General features: G+C 55.2%; 2 protein-coding genes and 1 long non-coding RNA gene across 3 annotated transcripts; 2 read left to right on the forward strand and 1 right to left on the reverse strand.

Moving 5' to 3' along the window:
• The first annotated feature begins 2,014 nt into the window (after positions 1 to 2,014).
• Positions 2,015 to 9,375, forward strand: GIP (gastric inhibitory polypeptide). The gene is made up of 6 exons (XM_051803631.1): positions 2,015 to 2,039; positions 3,869 to 4,002; positions 5,373 to 5,519; positions 5,789 to 5,920; positions 8,063 to 8,155; positions 9,138 to 9,375. The coding sequence occupies exons 2-6, from the start codon at positions 3,923 to 3,925 to the stop codon at positions 9,145 to 9,147; spliced, it is 462 nt and encodes a 153-aa protein (XP_051659591.1). The 5' UTR covers positions 2,015 to 2,039; positions 3,869 to 3,922; the 3' UTR covers positions 9,148 to 9,375.
• A 538-nt stretch (positions 9,376 to 9,913) lies between these two features.
• Positions 9,914 to 13,450, forward strand: SNF8 (SNF8 subunit of ESCRT-II). Its single transcript, XM_051803629.1, has 8 exons — positions 9,914 to 9,992; positions 10,653 to 10,703; positions 10,877 to 11,015; positions 11,291 to 11,395; positions 12,002 to 12,074; positions 12,209 to 12,350; positions 12,500 to 12,574; positions 13,196 to 13,450. Exons 1-8 carry the CDS (start codon positions 9,939 to 9,941, stop codon positions 13,331 to 13,333), a joined length of 777 nt encoding a protein of 258 aa, XP_051659589.1. The 5' UTR covers positions 9,914 to 9,938; the 3' UTR covers positions 13,334 to 13,450.
• LOC127478251 (uncharacterized) lies at positions 11,347 to 13,254 on the reverse strand. The gene is made up of 2 exons (XR_007907147.1): positions 13,174 to 13,254; positions 11,347 to 11,449 (listed from the first exon to the last, which is right to left on the reverse strand). It is a non-coding gene; the product is annotated as an uncharacterized LOC127478251 (long non-coding RNA).
• Positions 13,451 to 13,817: the final 367 nt, after the last annotated feature.

Below are 13,817 nucleotides of genomic sequence, written 5' to 3' on the forward strand. Positions count from 1 at the left end.
AACAAACAGGCTGCACTTCGGAGAAACCAGATACAGGGGTTGGCTGGGAGGGAAGGACCCGGAACACATATAATAAAGATATCAGGGTAATCCATTTTATTGATTAGCAATTGTGCCAGGAGTGCAAATTGGTCACTTGTAGCTATTCCAGGGCACCATTTATTGCAGGCACGACGTCCCTGCCTGGATGAAAAGCTTTTGCAGCCCCTGGCTCGTGTCTGGTGGCTGAAGGACTAAGCCACGGGTTAAGTAGTTGCTGTGAAAGTAGTAATTACTCCCTAATAGCTCTGGACTCTTAATCTACACTAATAACATCCTTCTGAGCCTTTATCTGGGTGCAATACTGGTGCAGGAGTTGTGCTGGAGAGGCTGGGAGCTGTGTAGCTGTGGGGCAGGGGGAGCTGGGCTCTGCCAGCGCTGGGAGAGCCACGTGGGGACCATTCCCAGCTCTCCCAGGGCAGGAATACAGTGGGTGAAACCAGTCTCTGTCTGATATTCTGTCCCAAAAGAGATAAACCCCTCACTTTTCAGAAGGGAAGTGGAAAGTGGGTAGAGTTTATGTGGAGACACGGACTTCATCCCATTGGATTTCGGGACAAGATCCACCGGGGTTGTGTCTCCACAAAACCTCTCCCACACCGAAGCCACCAACACTTGTTTTGCCACTATTAGTGCAGTTCCACTGAGGAATTGCTTCTTGCTCAGCCTGTCAAGCAGAAACCCTTCTTTCCCACCCAAATCCCTGGTGCAGCTGAGCCAGCACAAACCTGGGAGGATCCACACATCCCTCCTCCTCCTCCTCCGGGCGCGCGGGGTGAACGCTCCCAGCAGCTCCGAGAAAACAAGGCTGGCAGACCCGAGGGGAAGGTTGTAACTTGGATAACCTCCTCCAAAAGTTTGGGCTGCTCCAGGAGCGGGGCTGGGGCTGGGGATGTGCTCTGGGAGCCAGCACAGGCAGCCACGGGCACTGCTGGCTGTGGGAGCAGAGCTGGGATTGGGGGTCAGGCTGGAGCAAACCCGAGGAATCCTGCCCTGCTCCTTCACCAGCAGGATGGGATGGGATCCCACAGCAGCAGGGACACACCTGGTGACAATCCCAAGCCAGGACTCACCTCACGTGCTAAGATGGGTCCAGCCCTCCCAGAGAGCTCCAGGGGGAGCGAGGCAGGTCTGCCCCCGGACTGTCTCCTCAGCTCTGACCCCGGGATACCATTTCCCTGGGCAGGGAATCCCAGCAGAGCTGCTGGAAGTGGATTTCCCCCCCGTGCTCCGCTGGCACAACCCACATCTGCAGAGCAGCTGCTGCCCTGGATCCAGCTGTGCAGGGGCAGGGGGGGGTGGTGGCCCTGCTGACCGGTGGCCCTGCTGACCCGTGTCCCCACAGCTGGGGATCCCCCGGGAAGCTCCATCATTTTCCAGGCAGGAAAACCCCCTGGGGGTCAGGTCTGGCTGCTCCTCCTCACCCACCACCCTCCACCCCATCACCAGTTCCTACTGCTTTCCTCCCTGCCACTCTCCATCCCAAGTGTTCCCCTCTTGGAGCTCACATTTTGGGGAGCAGATGTTGGATTTGGGGAGTTTCAGACCCCTGGGCTTGATGGTGACAAAAATAACCATGGTGGGACCCAATGATTTCAGCAAAGTCTTCCCTCCTGTGAGAAAAAGAAGCAGCAGGTTGGATTTCTCTGTGGCAAAAGATGGAAATTAAGGGAGGTTTTGCCATGGAAGGAGTTGCTACGTGGAATTAAAAGCAGTGCATTATGCTCCCAGTGCTGATTTTGTGATATAACTGGGTTGTGAGACGTAATGGTTTAATTGCCATTAATGTAAACATATTTTAAAAGGTTATTTCCCTGCTCTGGAGGTCAATGGACCCAATGAAGCAGCTCTAAGTGGGTCGGAATTGCTCTGATGAGGGGCTGGATTTCCTGTTTACCCCCTGGAAGTGGGTTTGGTCCTGCACAGCTGAGGGTACATAAACACCCCAAAGGCTCTCCTCGGCACCTGGAATCCTCTGGGAGCTCCACGGAGGGAGAAAGGTAAGGAATTCCATGTCTGCCTCTCTTTGGATGCGCTGGGCTGCAAAGGGAAACGGTTCTTTCAGGGGAGAAAATGGCAAATAACAGGTTGGGGTTGTGCCTGAGCAGGGAAAAGGGAGAAAGAATCGCTTTGGGGTCGCTGTGGGGACCTCCCAGCTCTGGCTAAATCAGGGGTGATGCTTTTCCCACAGCAGGTGGTTTCACACAGGGGACTGGGAGACCTGGGGGTTGTAAAGATCCCCCTCTTTTGGGGAGAAAGGAAATGCTGGGGTCAAAGCAGGGCAGGGATCCCGGGGAACTGGCACCAGGCAGGGCGAGCAGAGCTCGGCTGCTCCAGGGGGTGTCCACAGATTCACCCCAAACGGTTTTCCAGCAGTTCATGGAAATGTTTGGGTAAATCCTGCAGGGAAGGAGCTCTGCCCTTCCCCAAAATCAGGGCTACCACACCTTCCCTCTCCTGGTTCCACAAATAACTGCCCTGTTCTGGCACAACTTCGATATTTTCGGGTCCATCGTTACACCCTCAGTTGTATCCCCGAGATGTGAAATGAAAAGAAAAATAAGAGGGGAAATGTCAGTTATTTAATCATGAATTTTTTCCCCCCTGCTCTTATAAAAATACCCCTCAGCTTTTTGTGTAACCAAATTTACTTCTGCTCTGGGTCGGTGTTTGCTACTCAATAACTACTTCTCTTCTGTTTCTTTGGCTCTAAGAAATCAGGGGGGGTTGCCGGTGTTTAGAGTGTTACACCTTGCTTTGGAGAGGAACCCGATGTATCCAAGATAATGTAACTCCTTTAGTGTTTTTCTCACTTAATAGGAAGGGCTGAAAACATTTGTAAAAATGTCCCGATTTTTCCAGAGATAAAAAAAAAACCAAAAGCACAAATGCCAAAATTAGAACAACAACATCCAAACTTGCAAATTCTTGTTCTCTCCAAAACCGTAATTGGGCTGCTGGAAGAGAACAAATAACTACCCAGAGGAACAAAGTTCTGTCGTGTGTGACTGAATTAGTGAGGGGTGGGAGACGGGAGTTCTGCTCCCGACCTTTCCCGGTGTCCTTATCCCCGTTAACAGCAGCTCCTCTTCTCCATAAATAAATACAACAAAGGTGAGGTGAGGGACAACCAAACCACCCCCGAGCCGGGACCAAACCCGGTTTTGTGTGGAACTGGCAGGGCTGGAATAGCAATTAAAGGAGCTCAGATGTCCGAGGGCTGTGGGACTGTGGACACGAGGACAAGGAGCAGCTTGAAACCAATAAATCTTGGAGTCTGCTCCTGTCACTGCCCGGGGGGTGTTTTTCAGAACTGATGCTCAGTCCCTACATGAGGCATTATCCATCCTAACAGAACCCTCCCCAGGGATCAGATCAGGCTCCCAGAGCCCTGGGAGGGCGGGTGGGACGAGCAGGGTGTCCTTGCTGCAGAATTCCCCGATCCAAGGGCCGTTCCCATTCCCGGGCTGGAGGCTGAGCCGCCCCCGAGAGCACGGTGAGGTACCCATGGGGTCAGCTTGGAAACACGGGGCAGGACAAAGCCCTTCCCCCGGGAATGTGCCACCCACCGGGCATTTCATGGGCACAATAAAATTTAGGGGAGCGACGCTCAAAGGCACCACGGCGGGAAGGAGCAGAGGCAGGGAGAGAGGGAGTGGGCTGGGAAGGGCAGGAGAGGGGTTGGGGGGCTGGAGGAGGCTGGAGGAGCCTGGAGGAGCCTGGAGGAGCCTGGAGGAGGCTGCTGGAAGCTCAAAGGCTGAGGGGACACGTTTACAAGCACAGGCATGTGCTCAGTCACCCCCATCCCTGTCCCTCGTGTGTGTTGCAGGGGCTGGACACCGGGATTTCCCTCTGCTCTGGGACGGAGAAACCCGCCAGGAAAATGTCCTTCAAGTCCTTCAAGGTTCTCTCTCTGCTCGTCGCCTCCCTGGGCTTTGTTTTGATGGAAGAGAATGTCTCGGGGTGAGTAACACTCTCCAGGGGGTTTGGAAAGCTCCTGGTGTGTTTTGAGCCTTTTCCAGCTCCTCTGGAGGCAAATGGACTCTTTCCATTGGCATCTTGGTGAGTAGGTGAGAACACAAGCCCTGGATCTGGGATCAGAGACATCCAGGGTACAGAGATGAGCAACAGATAAGGGGGAGATCAAACTGAAGCCCTGAGCCTTTGAGCCAGAGCCAGGAACTCCCATGTTTTCCCTACAAACTCCATGGCTGTGGGTTGGGAGGAACAAGCTGGAAGTCAACCAGGGAGAGAAAGGTTGTCTGAGAACAAGAACAAGATGTAATCACCTCCCATGAGTGGGGCCAGAGGGCACCCAGTTCTTGGAAGCTTCTGAAGTCGTGACCAGGTACATAAAGCAGGTAGACAGCAAAGACTTTCCCTCCCTTTCCCTGACTCCTGATAGAAGATTTCCAACTATCACCCGAAAAGATCTAAAAAACCTCCTTGTTAGACCTAAAAAACTCCTTTTTAGAGCAGCAGGAATTGCTGCAATCCCAGAGAACGGCTCTAAAAGGGATCAGCCCTGAAATCCTTTGCTAACTCGCTGGCCAGCAGCTCTGTCCGTGCTGGTCTCGAGGTCATCCCTGTCTCCTGCCGTTCCCTCGGAGCCCCTCGAGGGCAGGGGGGAACTTTCCCGCTGGAGGGGAGGAGGGATCCCGAGCACAACCGGTGCCTCAGCTCAGGGGCGAGTGAATCGGGAAATCCACCCTGATTCCAGAGCAGCAGCAAACACCCAGAGCTCCTGAGCTGAGCTGAGCAGTGTTCTCCTGAGCTGAGCTGAGCTGAGCTGTCAAATCCCAGCTGGAACTGGATGGAAAATGGATGAGGGGCGGGAACGGCCACCTGGACCAGGGGAGAGGGTAAAAGTGCCCCCCAAACCCTCGGGGATCAGGGGGAGTGTGTGACCCAACCCCGAGCCCGCCCCGGGAGCACCTTTGCCCAGAGCAGAACTCACTCCCTGTGTGCCCAGAGCAGGACTCACTCCCTGTGTGCCCAGAGCAGGACTCACTCCCTGTGTGCCCAGAGCAGGACTCACTCCCTGTGTACCCAGAACAGGACTTACTGTGTGCCCAGAGAGGGACTCACTGTGTGCCCAGAGCAGAACTCCCTGTGCCCCCAGAGCAGGACTCCCTGTGCCCCCAGAGCAGAACTCACTCCCTGTGCCCAGAGCAGGACTCCCTGTGCCCCCAGAGCAGGACTCACTCCCTGTGCCCCCAGAGCAGAACTCCCTGTGCCCCCAGAGCAGGACTCACTCCCTGTGCCCCCAGAGCAGAACTCCCTGTGCCCCCAGAGCAGGACTCACTGTGCCTGTCCCCGGGCTCTCCTCCCAGTGCCAGCCTGAGGGTTCCCGCTGCCCGAGCGCTGCAGAGACGCTACTCCGAGGCCACCCTGGCGAGCGATTACAGCCGCACCATGGACAACATGCTCAAGAAGAACTTCGTGGAGTGGCTGCTGGCCAGGAGGGAGAAGAAAAGCGAGTAAGTGCTCGGACCTGCAGTGCTCCCGCATCCCAAATTCCGGCTGGAGAGCGCGGGGCCGAGGATGCTTTCCTCGGATTCTCCGGGCGGTTGGTTTTCTTTTTGTCCCTCCGGAGCGGCAGGAACGTCTCTGATCTGCCGCTGTCTCCCTCCCTGCCCAAACCCGCCTGGCAGCCGGGGTGGGAGGGAGCCGGGATTTGTGGAAAAGCGACATTTTGGCACCCTCTTGTGGCATTTCGGGCTGATTTGTTCCCGTTCGGACTCCGCAGCAACATCGCGGAGCAGTACAGGAGGGAAGCCGAGCCCCAGGTACCAGCTGCGGGTGGGCAAAGGATGGACCTGGGCACCCACGAAGCCAGAGATTTCCTCACCTGGATTCTGAAAGCCAAGGGAAACCAGAGGTGAGGGCGGGGAGCAGAGAGGGAAAGTCGGGATGCAGGGAGGGATGAGGTCTCCGGGTGTTCAGAGCTTTGGGAATGACGGTGACACGCAGGGAAATGGGAGGATTTTGGTCTGGAAAGGAAATTCCATATTTTGCTGCTCCATCTCCTGAGGAAAAGAGCAGAGCAAAGAAAGAAAGGAAAAAAAAAAAAAGCCTGATTTTGAAATTTCTCACAAAATACAAAAGGAAAAACGTTACGTGGAGGATTGGGGTTGTCTTGTTCTGCAAATGTCAGCACAGGCTCGTCAGAGGTCAGAGCAGGGATTTTTGGCAGGGCTGGGGCAAAAATCCACCCTCGAACATCCCAACCCCGAGGGGGTGGAGAAGCAAAAACGAAGGGCTTTGACCTGCTCAAAACAAAGCCCTCTGGAAAGCAAATTTCTCGGTTAAAATGAGGTGAAACTGGTACATTTCTACCAAATGTTTTGATTTGATCAAATCGCCCCAAAGGAGAAAAAAACCCAAACAAACAAAACCAACCCCCCTCGTTCACACTCTCAGAGTGTTGATCGAGTTCGTTTAAAAAGAGAAAACAAATTATTTTTGTCCTTCTATTGCTGCTTTTAGAGGGAAAAAAAAATCTGCCAGCTAAACATGAAACCAGGCAGGAGAGATTCCAGGAGGAATTTCCCAGCTTATTCCTGATCCGAGCAAACCCATAAAGGGCACAGATTTTATTTGGGGTTTTTTTTAAGCTGTAATCATCTTAAAATACTTCCAAGATGTAATCACCTTGATGGTTACACGCACACCATCACTATTACGTTATTAACAATGTTTTTAATCCTCCTCCAACGTTCTCAAAGATTTAATCACCTGCCAGTGGTGATGATCCCAGTGCAGGACGGGGGATGAGCTGGCTGCAAACAGGTACCTCTGGGCGAGGTGAGGGAGCCCAGGTGGAGCTCTGGGTGCTCCTGCAGCTCATCCCGTGTTTTCCCAACCCTCTGGCTCGGAGCTGGTGGGTCTCAGCAGCTCTGGGCTGTGTCAGCAGATCCACAGCCTGGCACTGGGCTGGCTCATCCCCCCTCCCTGAGCCTGGCTCGTGCCACAAATGTTCAAAAAGCAAATTAAACCCGAGCCTGGAGGGGAAAAAATCTGCTCTTGGGCAGTTTCTGTGTTTAAAAAATCCACCAATAAGTGGCTGAGGGGACACGGAATTTCTTCAGCGTGGAGGGGTTTTATAAAACCCAACAGGATGAGGCTGATGAGTCCCGAAATGGTGGCAAGAAAGGTGGTGGGGGGGGAGAAGCACTTGAAACACACAGCCCACTTTTTCAGGCACAATCCTGGTGTTTTCTGGGGGAAAAAATGGGATTTTTAACTACAGGGAGTCACGGGACAGTCGCCCAGAACAAGAATCTGGGGGTGTTTGTTGGGTTTTTTTGCAGCCTTTGCATGAAAACGGTGTCAGAAAAGAGGGTTTGGGGCCGGCAGGGTGGGGGAAAGGAGCAGAGCTGTGGTTCACAGGGGTGTCTGGGGCCAAGCACTTGGAAAATCCGACACCCGGAGCTGCCAGCCGTCCCGAAAATCCCAAATCAAAGGAACGAGGGCTTTGAGGGATCGGGGGAGGTCGCTCGGTCTGACCCCTGCTCCCAAGCAGGATCAAACTGGTCCCGACAGATGTTTGTCCAACCTGTTCCGGGGCAGGGGGGGAGGAGGGGGAAGGGAAAGCTTTGATGCTCGAGATTAATCAGCTTGATTAGTTTCATCTTTAAAAAAATAAATTTTGGCGCGTTCCTTAATGTCCTGAATTATAAACAGAAGTGCGAGTGGCGGGGGAAAGTCCCTCTGGAAACAAAGATGTTTTGTTGGGAGCCGGGAGCGCCGCTGCCGCTTTTGGGGGAGGATTTGGGACGCGGGGAGGGGTCACCGGGTGGTTCCTGCCCCTCCCCTGAGCCCGAGAGACTCTGCTGAGCAGCCAAAACCCTCCGAGATCAAGGGATGTCCCCGTGTCAACGCGGGGTTAAAGCTTTTCTGGGGGGTTATCCCGATAAAATCTCCCTGTGAACTTGTGGGAACTGGGAGAAAGGGATGCCCAGCACAGGGTTTGTTCTTTGCTTTTGCCCCTCATCTGTGTTTCTCATGGATGTTTTTGCAGCTTCACTTCTCTGGAGGACTCGGAAGGGCTGAGGGACGTTTTGAACCGCGAGTTCCTGACGTGGCTGATGGCGACTGAGCCCTGCAGGGCCACGTGAGTGGCTCTTCCACATTCCCAACGGATCCCTTGTCCCAAAAATACCTGCTGCAGCGCCCAGTCCATGAATTCAGGGTTTCTTTGGGTAGCCAGAGTGCTCACATGGCACAGCTTGGCTGCCCCAGCCCTGGAAGTGCCCAAGGCCAGGCTGGAGGGGGTTTGGAGTAACCTGGGATGGTGGGAGGTGGAGGAGCTTTAAGATCCCTCCCAGCCCAGACCATCCTGGGATTCTGTGATTTGGTGGAGATTTTACAGCTCTGGCCAGAATTTTGTCCTGCAAAAGCATCTTCAGGCAATTCCCACCACAAAAGTGGGGGAAGGCAAATTTCCAGCCATTCCTGCCCAGGGAAAGAGGGATAGGAAAGCCTTTTCCCTGCTTTTTAATGGAAAAAGGGGAGGTGTTGGTCAGGCAACTCATGGGAAATATTTTTCCCGTGCATTTCACGTCCCTGGGAAGGGAATTCTGAGAGAAACACAAGGAATTGGGGTGCAGAAGGTGCAGGGACGAGGAGGCTCGAGGGACTGGGGAGGGATAGGATGGGAGAGAAAAAGGCACCATCCCCGAAAACAGGGTGAGGAAAGAGCTGTTGGTGCCAAAGGTAAAAGGTGGCACAGGGATAAAAGGGCTGAACTGGCCCTGGATAAATGTGGGTTGGGAATAAGGGGCAGCTCTGGGCTATGGACAATCCCAGCCAGCGGGAGCTGAGGGGCAGCAGCTCCCAGGGAGAAGAAGGCACTGCTGAGTCCTGCAGGAAAACACTTCTTTACAGCTCTCTGCCCTGCCCAGTCGCTGATTTCCCCCAAAATTTACTGTTAGGTACTAGTTTGGACACACATCTTGCTGTCAGAATGGGTCTGCAGAGGGGGCTGCCTGGTTCAGAAGGGAGCAAATGATGCCTCGTTTCCTACAGGAAGCAGAAGAAATCAGGTGCAGTTCCACAGGAATTGACGCTTTTCTTTCCCATTTCTGCTTTGTTAGAGCTGCATAACTCCAGGGCTCTCCCCAGGAATTCCCTCTCCATCCTGTCAGACACACCAGGAGGAGGAGGAGGAGGAGGAAGAGGAGGAGGATTTCTTGCACCCACCCTGCTCTGTGAACGTGGTTTTATTCATGCAACAAAGAGTTTTTAATTTGGAGCTGAAATGAGATTTGGAGACACTTGATGTGGGGATGGGCTATAAAATATCACTGAATTGCTCAATAAATGTCACAGAATCACGGATTGGTTTGGTTGGAAGGGACCTTAAAGCTCATCCACGGGCAGGGACACCTCCCACAGCCCAGGCTGCTCCGAGCCCCGTCCAGCCTGGCCTTGGGCACTCCCAGGGCTGGGGCAGCCACAGCTTCTCTGGGCAACCACACACAGCTGAGCCCCTCAGAGCCCCCCTGAGCCCCTCAGAGCCCCCCCTGAACCCCTCAGACACCCCCTGAGCCCCTCAGAGCCCCCCTTGAGCCCCTCAGGGCCCCCCTGAGCCCACCTGAGCCCCTCAGACACCCCCTGAGCCCCTCAGACCCCACCTCAGACCCTCCCCGAGCCCCTCAGACCCAGCTCAGCCCCCTCGAGCCCCCCGAGCCCCCATCGCCCCCCTCACGCCCGCCCCGAGCAGCCCCCGCAGCCCCGCCGGTCCCCGGGGGTGTGTCCGGGGGCGTGTCCTGGGCGTGTCCGGGGGTGTGTCTGGGGGCGTGTGCCGTCCTGTCCCTCCCCAGTGACGTCACGGGTCGCGCTGCGGTGACGTCACTGTCGCGGGGCGATGCCGTCACGGGCGCGGCGGGGCCGCCATGCACCGGCGGGGGGTGGGCGCGGGGGCGATCGCCAAGAGGAAACTCGCCGAGGTCAGGGCGGGACACGGGACGGGGGCACAGCGGTGGCGAGGGGGCTGTCGGGCCCGGGGGCGGCGGGACAGGCGCGGAGCGGGGCGGGGGCACCGAGACACACCGGGACTGTGGGAGGGGGGTCGGGGACCCCGGTATGGGGGGAGCTGTCAGAGCCCTGGTTCGGGGGAAGGGGGGCTGCCGGGGTCCATCGGGGCCGTGGGAGGGGGGTCAGGGGTCACAGTCCGGGGTGGGGGGAGCAGCCAGAGCCCCTGATTTGGGGTTGGGGTAAGGAGAGTCCCTAGGGACTCTGGGGTAAGCCAGAGTCCCTCATTTGGGATGGGGGGAGCAGCCAGAGCCCCTAATTTGGGGTAGGGGGAGCTGCCAGGGTCCACTGGTGCCCCGTGAGGGGGTCAGGAGCTGCCAGGCTCTTCTGGTACTGTGAGAGGAGGTTCAGGACCCCCAGTCTCGGGTGGGGGCTCTGCCAGGCTCCACTGGGGCCATGTGAGGGGGTCCAGCCCCCCCCAGCCCTGTGTGGGGCCACCCCCATCCCCATCCCTGCTCTACCAGGGTGCCCTGAGCCTCCCCTGGGCCCTGTATCCTCCTGGTTCCTCCATCCCTCAGGAACAGCTCCCTGCCCACCCTCAGCACCGTGTCCCTCCCCCTGTTCTCCCTCTGCAGGCCAAGTACAAGGAGCGAGGGACGGTCCTGGCCGAAGACCAGCTGGCCCAGGTGGGAGAGCCCCCCTGCCCTGGGGAGATCCCCCCTGCCCTGGGCTTGTCTCCCCGCCCCCTTCTCCCTCCGTGCCCAGGGCATTTTCCGTGCCCAGTGCCCAGTGCCTCGTCTTATCCCCAGTGCTCTCTGCTCCTGGTTAGTTCTCAGTGCTCTCCTCCACTCCCCTGCAGATGTCCAAGCAGCTGGACATGTTTAAGACCAACCTGGAGGAGTTTGCCAGCAAACACAAGCAGGAGATCCGGAAGAACCCCGAGTTCCGGGTGCAGTTCCAGGACATGTGTGCCACCATCGGGGTGGATCCCCTGGCATGTGAGCAGCAGGCCCTGGGCTGAAGGACAGGATTCATCTCACTCTTCCCAAACAGCTCGTGGTGGAGCTGGGGGAGAGTTTGTCCTTGAGGAAAACTGCTGGTGCTTTGATTCCTGGGGCTTGGGAATTGCTGGGATGCACCTTTGGGGGGGGGAAAAGGGGTGGAGATAACAAAAATCCCAGTCCTCCCAGTGGGGTTTGTGAGCTGCCTGCTTCACAATGAGAAGGATGTTTTTCCCAGTGTTCCAACCCCTTTTCCCTCTCTCCCTTCCCAGCTGGTAAAGGATTCTGGTCGGAGATGTTGGGAGTTGGAGACTTTTACTACGAGCTGGGAGTGCAGATCATTGAAGTTTGTTTGGCTCTGAAACACAGGAATGGAGGTGAGGATCCCACTCTGCTTCCTGGGAGACACCACTAACCAGGAGCACTTTTCCCTGTGGAAAATGGGTTGTGTCTCTCAGATTTCACCAAGCACTGGGGTGATCATTTTGTCCTTGTTCTGCTTCTACAACCTGTTGTGGCTCCACCACTCTATTGATCCAGAAATCACCAGCTCTGCCCCTGTCTAGGGAACTAAAACATAACTCAGGAGCATGGAAAGGAGCAGGGCTCAGTGGCAATCCTGAAGGAGTATGAGCCTGCCTGGAGCCTGAGATTGGCTCTGAAGGATCCCAGCAACGTCCAGAAGGTTGGAATACCAGATAGAAGTGCTTAATTAAAAGACAGTAGGTGTTCTTCACTCCAAAGGGGCAATCTGAGGCCAGGGATGGGCTGAAGCAGAGCCAGTGGAACTCCCACGTTTTGTGGGAGGAGGAAGCAGCTGCCTGGGAACAAGGCTGGGTCATTGTCCCCCCAGGGCTTCCCAGGGGAACAATGAACAGGCACTGGGGGGCTCTGGCACAGCACAAAGGAGCCCTGGCTGCTCTCTCTGCAGTAGTTTGGTTGCCATGAGTGATGTTTTCCTGTCCCCTCTTGTTGCCTCCCAGGGCTGATAACACTGGAAGAACTTCACCAGCAAGTGCTGAAGGGGAGAGGGAAGTTTGCTCAGGATGTCAGCCAGTGAGTGTCTGCATGTCACAGGGAAGGGGGATCAAGCAGGATTTGGGGAAGAAAAGGGGGTGACTGGTCTGGGGACTCCAAATTTGACAGTTGGAGGGCAGTTGGAGGGGCTCTAACTGCCCTCTGCTCCTCAGGGACGATCTCCTCCGGGCCATCAAGAAGCTGAAGGTCTTGGGGAATGGCTTTGGGATTATCCCTGTTGGTGGAACGTTTCTGATCCAGTCTGTGCCAGCGGAGCTGAACATGGACCACACGGTTGTCCTGCAGCTGGCAGAGGTACCAGGCCAGCTTTACACACCCCTTGGGGCTGCCCTGGCAGGGAACTGGGGTTAGGCCTGCAGGCAAAACTGTCCCCACTCTGCTAAACTAAGGATGTAAGTCTTGGCTCGAAGCTGACAGTGTTTTAACTCTTTTTTTTTCCCCAGAAAAAGGGCTTTGTGACAGTCAGTGAGATCAAGTCCAGCCTGAAGTGGGAGACAGAACGTGCAAAGCAAGTGCTGGTACGTGGAGGCCTCGTGTGCCAGGGGAGCTCAGGGCCAGAGGGGCTGTTCCTGCAGCCCTGGGGCACACCCTGGGCTGGGAATGAGCACCAGGGATGCCCAGGGATCCTGAGCTGCTGGAATTCCAAAGGCAGAGCACACCCCCTGTAAACACGGACTGGGGAAAGCAGAATCCCAGAAGCTGCAGATATTCCCATGGCTTCATTGATTTCATGGCAGGGGTTGGGGTGGGAGGGACCTCAAAGCCCATCCAGTGCCATGGGACACCTTCCACTAACCCAAGGTGCTCCAGGTTCCATCCAGCCTGGCCTTGGACACTTCCAGGGATCCAGGGGCAGCCACAGCTTCTCTGGGCAACCTGTGCCAGGGGCTCCCCACCCTCCTTCCCAGTATCCCACCTAACCCTGCCCTCTTGGAATCTTTGAAGTCAGTACAATTTTGTGAGCTCATCAACACAGGAAGATGTCTGGACTATATTTCTCCCGGTCAAGTTGTGTAAAAATTATCCCATCCCAAGTTCTACCCCCTCCCTTCCCTGGGATAAATGTGGGGTTGGGCTCTCCTGGGAATGCCCCCTGAGCCAGTGAAGTGTCACTCACAGTTTCTGCTCTGTTTGCACAGGAACACTTGCTGAAGGAAGGAATGGCCTGGCTGGATGAGCAGGCACCAGAAGAACCTCAGTACTGGCTCCCTGCTCTCTTTACAGAGCTGTACTCTCAGGAAATCACTCCAGAGGAAGCCAAGGAGGCAATTCCTTGACTGCTCCCTGTTCTGTGCCTGTCTAGAATCCTCGGGAGGTTCTTTGCATATCACCTGAAACACAGGGACAGTGGACTTGAAATAAAAGGGTTTTGTAAAAAGTGTCTACCTTGAAAATCTTCTAGGATTCACTCCTGCTGGCTTACCTCTGGATTTGCTCCCTGGCTGGGGGTGGAAATGCCACTTGCTACTGGAAACTAAATGTCACAGCAAGAGGAAAATTATCTGGAGTCTTAAAGGATGCAAATGGGATTCTGGCTAAAGAAGTGGGGAAGCTCTTGTGTAGCTCTGCTCTGGGAAGGAGTTGTTGGTTGGTTGGTTGTTGTTCCTCTAAGGAATCACCACAGGCTCCATTCTGCCAAAACAAACTTTATTGCACAAAAAAAAAAAAAAAAAAAAAAGAAAAAAAAAGAAAAAAAAAAAGAAAAGAATCTTATGTACAATAGTATATAAACAAGGTATCTTAGAGTGACTCTTGTGCATA

Source organism: Manacus candei, unplaced genomic scaffold, assembly GCF_025592945.1.
Source record: "Manacus candei isolate 608988 ecotype Guabito, Panama unplaced genomic scaffold, ASM2559294v1 h1tg000058l, whole genome shotgun sequence".
In the NCBI taxonomy this organism is placed as follows: Eukaryota; Metazoa; Chordata; class Aves; order Passeriformes; family Pipridae; genus Manacus; species Manacus candei.